This window comes from Onychostruthus taczanowskii, unplaced genomic scaffold (genome assembly GCF_017590055.1).
Source record: "Onychostruthus taczanowskii isolate IOZ18803 unplaced genomic scaffold, ASM1759005v1 scaffold84, whole genome shotgun sequence".
In the NCBI taxonomy this organism is placed as follows: domain Eukaryota; kingdom Metazoa; phylum Chordata; class Aves; order Passeriformes; family Passeridae; genus Onychostruthus; species Onychostruthus taczanowskii.
The window spans coordinates 1642872-1653388 of NW_024506332.1; the positions used below are offsets into that span (position 1 = coordinate 1642872).

The 10517-nt window shown below is 56.0% G+C and overlaps 1 protein-coding gene across 1 annotated transcript; it reads left to right on the top strand.

The window, feature by feature from the left end:
• Positions 1 to 820: 820 nt before the first annotated feature.
• Positions 821 to 10166, top strand: SLC18A1 (solute carrier family 18 member A1). Its single transcript, XM_041424732.1, has 15 exons — positions 821 to 983; positions 2016 to 2400; positions 3626 to 3684; positions 3858 to 3941; positions 4099 to 4191; positions 4920 to 5009; positions 6105 to 6148; positions 6252 to 6312; positions 6418 to 6513; positions 7971 to 8049; positions 8145 to 8196; positions 9288 to 9351; positions 9432 to 9551; positions 9626 to 9759; positions 10053 to 10166. Exons 1-15 carry the CDS (start codon positions 821 to 823, stop codon positions 10164 to 10166), a joined length of 1638 nt encoding a protein of 545 aa, XP_041280666.1.
• The last annotated feature ends 351 nt before the right edge of the window (positions 10167 to 10517 follow it).

Genomic DNA, 10517 nt, shown 5'->3' on the forward strand with positions numbered 1-10517 from the left:
CAGGGAAAGGGACAGGCTTAAACTACGGGTCTGTACTGCCTCTGATCCCTCTGTCTTAGATTTAGTTATAAATTTATATATTTTATTTATTTTGATTTATATTTATTTTTATATATGTATTTTCTATAATATATATTCTATTATATAACTCATAATTATTATTTATAATTAATACATAATATATCTACGTTATCTATAATATCTATATTTATGTACCTATAATATATAAAATATATTATGTACATTATAATTCATAATAATTAATCTATAATCTATATATCCGTATTATCTATATATTATAATAAATATAATAAATATATTACAAAAAAGATATAATTACAATCAAATATATTTATCTATATTTATTGATCTAGAAAATATATAATCTAGTATATATAATTCATAATAATTCATAGTAATTAATTGTAATTAATCCATAATCATATATATTATCTACACTATCTGTCTATATATATTTATATATTTATTTATTTATTTATTTATTTATTTATTTATTTATTTATCTGGGGACACACTGAGTGACCCCAGGAGTTGCCTTCCCACGGGAGAAGCCCCGGCCCCGTGGGAGGTTTGACCTGGAATGTTCTCTTGGCAGGTTTGTGGCGGCCTCGACCCCCGAGCACAGGAGCCCACAGGAGCCTGGCTGTGCCTGGCCGTGTCCCCAGCCGTGTCCCCAGCCGTGTCCCCAGCCGTGTCCCCGGCCGTGTCCCCTGCCGTGTCCCCAGCCATGTCCCCTGCCATGTCCCCTGCCGTGTCCCCTGCCGTGTCCCCAGCCGTGTCCCCTGCCATGTCCCCAGCCATGTCCCCAGCCGTGTCCCCTGCCATGTCCTCTGCCATGTCCCCTGCCATGTCCCCTGCCGTGTCCCAGCCCTGGCTGGCCGCGGGCAGGGCCTCGCCCCGGCTGGTGCTGGCGGTGGTGTTTGTGGCGCTGCTGCTGGACAACGTCCTGCTCACCGTCGTGGGTACGCGGGGCTGCCGGGGGTCCTGGGGGGCCTTGGGGACCACGGGGGTCCTTGGGGGCTGTGGGGGTCCTTGGGGGCACAGCGTGGGGTCCTCTGGGGCTGCCTGGGCATGGTGTGAGGTTCTTTGGGGCTGTCTCATTGGTACATTGTGGGGTTTTTTGGGGCTGTCTCAGGGGTACATTGTGGGGTTTTTTGGGGCTGTCTCAGGGGTACGTTGTGGGGTTCTTTGGGGCTGTCTCAGGGATACAGTGTGGGATTCTTTGGGGCTGTCTCAGAGGACAGTGTGGGGTTCTTTGGGGGCACATTGTGGGCTTCTTCGGGGCTGTCTAATGGGTATAGTGTGGGATTCTTTGGGGCTGTCTCATTGTACATTGTGGGGTTCTTTGGGGGCACATTTTGGGGTCCTTTGGGGCTGTCTTATGGGCACAATATGGGATTCTTTGGGGCTGTCTCAGAAGTACAGCATGGGGTTCTTTGGTGTTGTCTGATACATTGTGGGGTTCTTTTGGGGCTGTTTCATGGATACATTGTGGGGTTCTTTGGGATTGTCTCATGGTGCAGTGTGGGGTTCTTTGGGATTGTCTCATGGGTACAGTGTGAGGTGCTTTTGGGGCTGCTCACAGGACAGTGCCAGATTCTTTGGGGGCACAGTGTGGGGTTCTTTGGGGCTGTCTCAGGCAACATTGTGGGGTTTCTGGGGCTCTCTCAGAATGCATCGTGGGGCTCTTTGGGGCTGCCACTGTGGGGTTCTCTGGGGACACAGAGTGGGTTTCTTTGGGGCCCTGTCTCAGGGTACACTGTAGGGTTTTTGAGGCTGTCTCAGGGCAGTGTGAGGGTCTTTGGGGACACAGTGTGGGACTCTTCAGGGCTGCCCTGGGTACCCCGCTCCATCGCTCCCTGGGCGATGCCAGCGGCTCCTGGTCCTTCCAGGACCCACCTGGCCAGCACCGCTCAGCTCAGCTCCGAGCCGAGCCAGGAACTGCAAGAAAACCCCTCAATCCCTCACTAATCCCTTCCCCGGCTTTTTTGCAGTCCCCATCGTCCCCACCTTCCTCTACACCACCGAGTACGAAGGTGCCAAGAGCTCCGCGAGCCCAGCCCTGCCCGAGCCAACTCCCGCAGCCCCGGGGGCTCCTCCCTTCTCCTCCGTGCTCTCCTATTTTGACAACACCACCGTGCCCGTTCGGGGCTTCAGCAGCGCCCTGGGGCCGCCCAACGGGACGGGGAGCAGCCCCCCGGGGCACCCCCCGAGCAGCCCCCCCGGGGACCCCCCCAGCGCCCCCCCAGCCCCGGGCAGGGGCTGCCTGGAGGGAGGGGAGTTCCTGGCCCAGGAGAACACCCGGGTGGGGCTGCTCTTCGCCTCCAAGGCTCTGGTGCAGCTGCTGGTCAACCCCTGGGTGGGTGTGCTGACCAACAGGTAGGTCAGACCTGGGGTTCCTGCGATTCCATGGGTGAGAAACGACACTGGCTCTCAAAAACCTGAAAGGTTTATTAAAACCTTGTCAAAAATACAGCAGAAGACTGGATAGAGAAAATATTACAGGGAACAGGGGATTTTTCCCACCATGTGCTCGTCCACACAGTGGAGGTTTTGCCTTTTAACCCTTTAACCCCTCCCAAAGTTTGCCCAGTGGTGGAGGTCACGTCTTTAAACATCGACTGGAGCCCAGTGGTGGAGGTCACTTTGGGAGGACCCTCCCAAATATCCCAAACCCAGGCCACCCCATAATAACAGCTCAAGGGGGGTAAAACACAACTATAAATCTATAAAACTTCCCCTAACATATATCCATGACATTTGCCCTTTAACTGTGAGAGCCAGCCACGGCGTTGCTCATCCGTCACTCACAATTCCTTGGCTCCTTCCCGCTGCTGGAACCACCAGGAGCTGAGGAATCTCCTGCAGCTGCAGGGATTGCCGGGAGGGAATCACCAGGAGGTAAAATATATCCATCCAAAAGGCAGCACTGACACCTTTTCTAGCAGCCTGCTCGTGCCTGGTGGGTTTATGACCCAGCATAAAGCTCACTGATGCTCTCCTCAGGTGCTGGCAGATGCTGTTTGATACCAGCAAGCAGGGGATAAACAAACACAGCCTCCCAGCCAGCTGTGGATGGATAAAATGTTATTTTCAGGTTTTCTTTCCCTCCTGCAGACACTGAGCTGGGCTGGGCTGGGCACGGGGGCTGGGCAGCAGAGCTGTGGCCCTGGGGGGGTTTTGCAGAGTTACTGGGGGGCACTGGGGTCCCTCTGAGCAGCACTTGTGGGGACAGCCCCCGCTCAGGAGCTGCTTCCCAGCCCACAGACATTCCCCAGGGGAATATGAGGAGCCCTCCTGAGCTGGGGCCTCTTTTTTCCTGTTCCAGGATCGGGTACCACATCCCCATGTTCCTGGGCTTCACCATCATGTTCCTCTCCACATCCTCCTGCAGACGCTGAGCCGGGCTGGGCTGGGCACGGGGCTGGGCAGCAGAGCTGTGGCCCTGGGGGGGTTTTGCAGAGTTACTGGGGGGCACTGGGGTCCCTCTGAGCAGCACTTGTGGGGACAGCCCCCGCTCAGGAGCTGCTTCCCAGCCCACAGACATTCCCCAGGGGAATATGAGGAGCCCTCCTGAGCTGGGGCCTCTTTTTTCCTGTTCCAGGATCGGGTACCACATCCCCATGTTCCTGGGCTTCACCATCATGTTCCTCTCCACAGTCAGTGAGTACCCTCCCCATCACCTGCTTCGTGTCAGAAAGGACAGAGCAGAGCCCCCAGGCCCAGGAGAGGGTGACAAGGACAATCTCTCTGCCCTCTCACCCCTTCCAGAGGCAGCTGGGGCCAGCCTTGCCCAGTGGCGCGGGTCTGAGCCCAGCTCTGCCCTCCCTCTGCAGTGTTTGCTTTCTCGGGCACCTACACCCTGCTGCTCACCGCCAGAGCCCTGCAGGGCGTCGGCTCCTCCTTCTCATCGGTGGCAGGTGAAGGTTCTGCCTACACCTCAGTCCCTGCATCAGCTCCCCCTGGCTGGGTCCTCCTCCTCCTCCTCCTGCCAGGGAGCAGCTGAACCCCCAAAATGGCAGAGAGGAGCCGCCAGGCACCCAGCCAGGCTGAGGCGGGCTCTGTCTGTGCCCCCAGGCCTGGGGCTGCTGGCCAGCGTGTACCCGGACGACTCGGAGAGGGGCAGCGCCATGGGCATCGCCCTGGGAGGCCTGGCCTTGGGAGTGCTGAGTACGGAGCCCCTGTCCCCAAGGGGACACGGCCACAGCGCCACCTGGTCCTGCAATGCCACCTTCCACCTTCCACAGCGCCACCTGGTCCTGCAATGGCGCCTTCCACGGGCTGGGTGCTCCCCTCCCTCCCCCTGTCCCCTCCCTCCCTCCCCTGTCCCCTCCCTGGCACTGCCTGTGGGACTGACACCTCCCCGAACACCCAGCAGGGACTCAGAGCAGCCCCAGGCTCTGGGGACAGTGGCACTGCCAGGCTCTGGGGACAGTGGCACCTCCAGGCTCTGGGGACAGTGGCACCTCCAGGCTCTGGGGACGGTGGCACCGCCAGGCTCTGGGGACAGTGGCACCGCCAGGCTCTGGGCACGGTGGCACCTCCAGTCTCTGGGGACAGTGGCACTGCCAGGCTCTGGGGACAGTGGCACCTCCAGGCTCTGGGGACAGTGGCACTGCCAGGCTCTGGGGACAGTGGCACCTCCAGGCTCTGGGGACAGTGGCACTGCCAGGCTCTGGGGACAGTGGCACCTCCAGGCTCTGGGGACAGTGGCACCTCCAGGCTCTGGGGACGGTGGCACCGCCAGGCTCTGGGGACAGTGGCACCGCCAGGCTCTGGGCACGGTGGCACCTCCAGTCTCTGGGGACAGTGGCACCGCCAGGCTCTGGGGACAGTGGCACCGCCAGGCTCTGGGCACGGTGGCACCTCCAAGGTGTGACCCAGCCCTTCCCTTGCAGTCGGGGCACCCTTTGGGAGCATCATGTACGAATTCGTGGGGAAGGCGTCGCCCTTCCTCGTCCTGGCCTTCCTCGCCCTCCTGGATGGAGGTGAGAAACCAAAGGGTTGAACCCTAGAAAAAAAGGAAATTATTGGAATGTGGATGTGGGGAGGAAGAGGCACATCAACACAGGTGGGTGACACCACCAGCACTGCTTATTCCATCATCATCATCATTTAATGAATATCAAATCCTATTTTTGCCATCCCCAGATGACTGACACAGCAGCAGAGCAGGAACAAATCCCTCATTATTTAATAACCCCCCTGACTGCTTTGACGGCTGCAGCAGCCCATTCAGTAAAGCTCTTTGAACTGTGAATTCTCTGGCAAGGCACCCCTGTCTGCAGCCTCCTGGTGCCATGAAGGAGCCAGGCTTTGCCAGCAGACGTGGCACCTCGCTCTTGCTCCCACACAGAGGCCACGGGAGCTCCCCGAGTGCCACAGCAAAGTCCCAGCCAGCAGGAGCTGCATTTGCAGTGGGAAGCACAGAACTAATTAAATTACAGCCCCAGTTACCGTCCTCGTCTGGCTGTAAAGCAAGATATCCCTAATGAAGCGTGTGAGAGCCGCGGGAAATGAAACACGGGCCTCGTGCCTATCAAACTTCCTGCTTTAACCCTTTTCTTCTCCTCATCCCATTCCTGTCACGCTCCAGCTCCCCAGCTGGCAGCCTGATGGGAGCATTCAGCGATTGATAAAACCCTTCCAAACCTCTCCATGCGGTTTTGGGGCTCCCTCCCTCCTGCTCTGCCCGCTCCAAGAAGGTCCCCAAACAGCTCCTGCAGGCTGGGGTTGTGCTCTGGGCTGGGTGGGGCTGAGGGGAAGGACAGGGGGATGGATGGTGGATGGATGGATGGATGGATGGATGGATGGATGGATGGATGGATGATGGATGGATGGATGATGGATGGATGGATGGGTGGATGGATGGATGGATGGATGGATGGATGGATGGATGATGGATGGATGGTGGATGGATGATGGATGGATGGATGATGGATGGATGGATGGATGGATGATGGATGGATGGATGATGGAAGGAAGGAAGGAAGGAAGGAAGGAAGGAAGGAAGGAAGGAAGGAAGGAAGGAAGGAAGGAGTGGTGCCTGCAGGAAGGAGCCCCCAGCCGTGTTCTGTCCCCAGCTCTGCAGCTGTGCATCCTGCAGCCCTCGCGGATCTCCCCGGAGGTGAGCACGGCGCTGGCTGGGGGAGGTGGGCACTGCCCGGGGCTGGGGCTGTGCCAGGGCCAGCTGAGGGCACAGCCCCCAGCCCACGCCACCCCCTCTGCAGAGCACCAAAGCCACCCCTGTGTCCACCCTGCTGCGAGACCCCTACATCCTGGTGGCTGCAGGTAAAGGTGGAGCTTTAAATTTGTTCCCCTTGTTAAAGATTTCCTCGTGCCTGCTTGAAACAGCAATAAAAAGGGGCTAAACCAGAACTTTTCTCCCTTTTCCAGGAGCCCTCTGCTTCTCCAACATGGGGGTGGCCATGCTGGAGCCCACGCTGCCCATCTGGATGCTGCAGACCATGTGCTCCCCGCAGTGGCAGCTCGGTGGGTCCCCTGCTCTGCAGCCTCTTCCCCTGAGCTCCAGAGAGCTCAGAACCCCAAAAAAACCCCCCAAGAGCCATTGGGTCCAGCCTGTGACTGATCCCAGCCCTGAGCACTGAGTGCCACGTCCTTGGACACTTCCAGGGACCAAGATCTGGCCCTGCCTGGGCACTGCAGGAGGGGTTGAATCATCTTTTGTATCTCTCCAACAAAAGAGAAGGAAACATCTGCCCTGCTGCCCGTGCAGCGAGCGATCCCAGGCTGGGCACGGCTCCAATTCCAGCTGGAAATGTCCTCGGTGGTAGCTGCTCTGCTCTGTTATTGAAAAAATTGTGTGGGATGTGCCGCCCAGCAGAGCAATAACGGGGCAGGGAGCCCATCTTGTGCAGGGCAGAGAATGGGCTCGTGCTGGGCTGGGACTGGGGAGGCCAGATGGGCTCTGCAGAGCGAGCTGAGGCCGAGCCCAGCACGCCAGGCAGGGCAGGACGGGCTCTGCTGATTGCCAGCTGCCCAGAAAATGGGATGTGGAGATAACAGCGCCTGTGCTCGCTGCAGAAACGACCAGAAATGGTGATAAAACCCAAGCGGAGCAGGAATCACCCCAGGGGTGCCCCGGGCTGCACTTAGATCCCAAATTGGATTGCAGGCTGCGAGCAGGGGGCTGGAATTGCTCCTGATTGAGTTATCCTCAGCGACAGCAAGCTCTGGAGAGAGGAAGGGAGGGGAAAGCGGCACCCAGGGATCCTGGCACTGGGAGAAGGGACACAACCCAGGGAAAAAGCACTCAGGGCTCCCCTGTCACCACGGGAAATCACAGGCACCTGAACATCCTGGGGAATGTATTTGGGATTTTCTCAAAGTCACCTCAAAGTGATTGAACAGAAGAAAATCCCAATATGTTCCCTAAGATGTTCAGGTACCTGAGATTTGAGAGCTGTTTGGATTCAGAGTTCAACACCACCCCTCTCACGAGCTGTTCAAAACTCAGGGGGTTCTTTATTGGGTCTCTTTCACCCATGATTCTGGGAAAAATAACCCAGAAGAGCTCGGGGTAAACCTGCAGGATTAACCAGGTTGTGTACTGTTAGAGGAGAGGAAATGAAACACAAATCAGCGTGCTCCAATAAGGAAGCTGTCCAGGGAAATGGAGCTGGTCACTTATTTATTGTCAGCAGGAGAGGATATGAAAAATAAACAACTGGTAAAGCAGCGGGGAGAGCAAATATTTAATTGTGAGCTACATAATGATCCCTGAGCTTTTTACTTAAGCGGCTTTATTCCTCTTTATTTAGTGAGGGAAAAGGTGGAAAGGTGGAAGAGGGAGAAACTCTGGCAGGAGATGTTCATGTGCCTGGCCTAGCTCATGATATTCTCCAAATGAGGCCATTGGGGACTGAAAATTTGTGCAATTCTCTGTTTTCTTGGGCACAAGACAATTTAAAATCCTTTCTGTCTCCCAGGGATGGCGTTCCTGCCTGCCAGCATCTCCTACCTCATTGGCACCAACCTCTTTGGGATTCTGGCCAACAGGATGGGCAGGTGAGTGGGATATTAAAGATTTGGGCTCAGCCCAGCCCAAATTTCAGCATGTTCTGCTGGAGCCTGAGAACTCCTGCCCTGTGCTCACATTGCAGGTGGCTGTGCTCCATGATTGGAATGGCTGTGGTGGGAATCAGCCTCCTCTGTGTGAGTAGCACGGGGGAATCCGAAGGAATCTCAGGTGGGATCCCCACAGGGGGATCTGAGGTGGGATCCCCACAGAGGGAATCTGAAGGAATCCGAGGTGGGATCCCCACAGGGGGATCTGAGGTGGGATCCCCACAGGGGGAATCTGAAGGAATCCGAGGTGGGATCCCCACAGCCCTGCCCCACAGGGGGAAACTGAGGTGGGATCCCCACAGGGGGAATCTGAAGGAATCCGAGGTGGGATCCCCACAGCCCTGCCCCACAGGGGGATCTGAGGTGGGATCCCCACAGAGGGAATCCAAAGGAATCCGAGGTGGGATCCCCACAGGGGGAAACTGAGGTGGGATCCCCACAGAGGGAATCTGAAGGAATCTGAGGTGGGATCCCACAGCCCTGCCCCACAGGGGGATCTGAGGTGGGATCCCCACAGCCCTGGCCCATAAGGGGATCTGAGGTGTCCCTGCAGGAGAATCTGCAGGGATTTTCACCGTCCTGCCACAGCAAATGCACAAGGCTCGCAGATCTCCAGATCTTCAGGCTAAGATTTGGGATTGTTCAGCCTGGGAAAGGCTGTGGGTGACCTGTGGCTGTCCAGGACCTGAAGGGAGCCTGGATTCACAAGGGATGGAGGGACACGATGAGGGGAAATGGCTTCAAAGTGACACAGGGTAGGGTTAGGTGGGATATTGGGAAGAAATTCCTCCCTGTGAGGGGGGCAAGGGGCTGGGATGGTGTTAGAGTTCTAAATACTAAAAATTTTAAACTCTCTATACTAACAAATTCTAACTCCCAAGAGAACAGTACATTTAACCTAAAGCCATAAAAAACCCTTCCAAAATTCAGTAATAACACTAAAATTACACATGTGTAGTTAAATAGAAGCGTGTAATATCCCAGAGGAGCTGTGGCTGCCCCTGGATCCCTGGCAGTGCCCAAGGCCAGCCTGGAACACCCTGGGAGAGTGGAAAGTGTCCCTGCCCACGGCAGGGCTGGGACAGAAAGATCTTTAAGCTCCCATCCCACAATTCCATGGCCTGTGTCCCACCTCCCACAGCTCTCCTGACCTCACACCTCCTCTCTCTCCTCCCCAGGTCCCTCTGGCCACCAACATTTACGGGCTGATCGGCCCCAACGCCGGCCTGGGCTTTGCCATAGGTAAGCCGGGGGTGCTGCGGTTGCTCCGGGGCAGTTCCCCCGGGACAGGGGGACTGAGGAGCCCCTCACGCCCCGGGCAGGAATGGTGGACTCCTCCATGATGCCCATCATGGCCTACCTGGTGGACCTGCGCCACACCTCAGCCTACGGCACCGTCTACGCCATCGCCGACGTGGCCTTCTGCACGGGCTTTGCCATCGGTAGGGGAGCTTTACTCACAGTGGAGGTGCACCTCCGTGGAGTTTTGTCACTTTTTTTGGACTGAAATTTGCAGGTCCCTCCACGGGCGGGGCGATCGTGCGAGCCCTGGGCTTCCCCTGGCTGATGGTGATGGTGGGCGTGCTGAACGTGGCCTACGCCCCGCTCTGCTGGCTCCTGCGCAGCCCCCCGGCCGCGGAGGAGAAGATGGTCAGTCAGGGGGGTTCTCCTGGGGTTCCACATCCCAGGGATCCGAGGGAATTAGGAATAAATTCGCCAGGGGTTGCGTGTTCCCTGTAGGCCTCTATGCTGCCCTCAAAAATGGACAAAAAAAAACTGAGATAAGAGCAGGGAGGTTTAGAGGGTCCTTCCCTGCACTCACAGCTTGTGTTCCCTGGGGGAAAGTCTGCTTTGGCTTTTTCCCAGCGTGGTAACGCTCCTGTTAACTGATCAAATTAATCATTACTTTTATTAAAACACGATTTCTGCTCTGCTTCACCCAGGCCATCCTGAGCCAGGAGTGCGCCATGAAACCCAAAAGCTACAGCACGAAGGGAGCCCAGCGGGGATTGCCCCTCATGGAGAAGAGCGATGGGGAGGCGGAAAACATGGAATAGCCAAGGAACGTGTGTCCTGCTTTGGAATTGTAATTATGGCGACAGAACACGGATGTGAGGGCAGCCACTGCCGGCTTAGCCTGCCCCAGACCCGTCAGTCTCCAACCTCTGCTCCAGGATTTGGAGGCTCCATCCATTCCGTGAAGCCGCTGTGGGACTCAACCATGGAATCAGCTGGCACTAAAGATGTCACTCGATGTCTGAGGACGCTAAAAAACCTTCGTTTGTTTGTGGTGTAATCTGATGTATTGTGCTATGTCTGTGCTGCTCGTGTGTCCTTCCCAACATGCATTAAATTAATTTACTCGTTTGAAGAGCTCTGAAGGAACTGAGGTGGGAATAAGGTTTAGA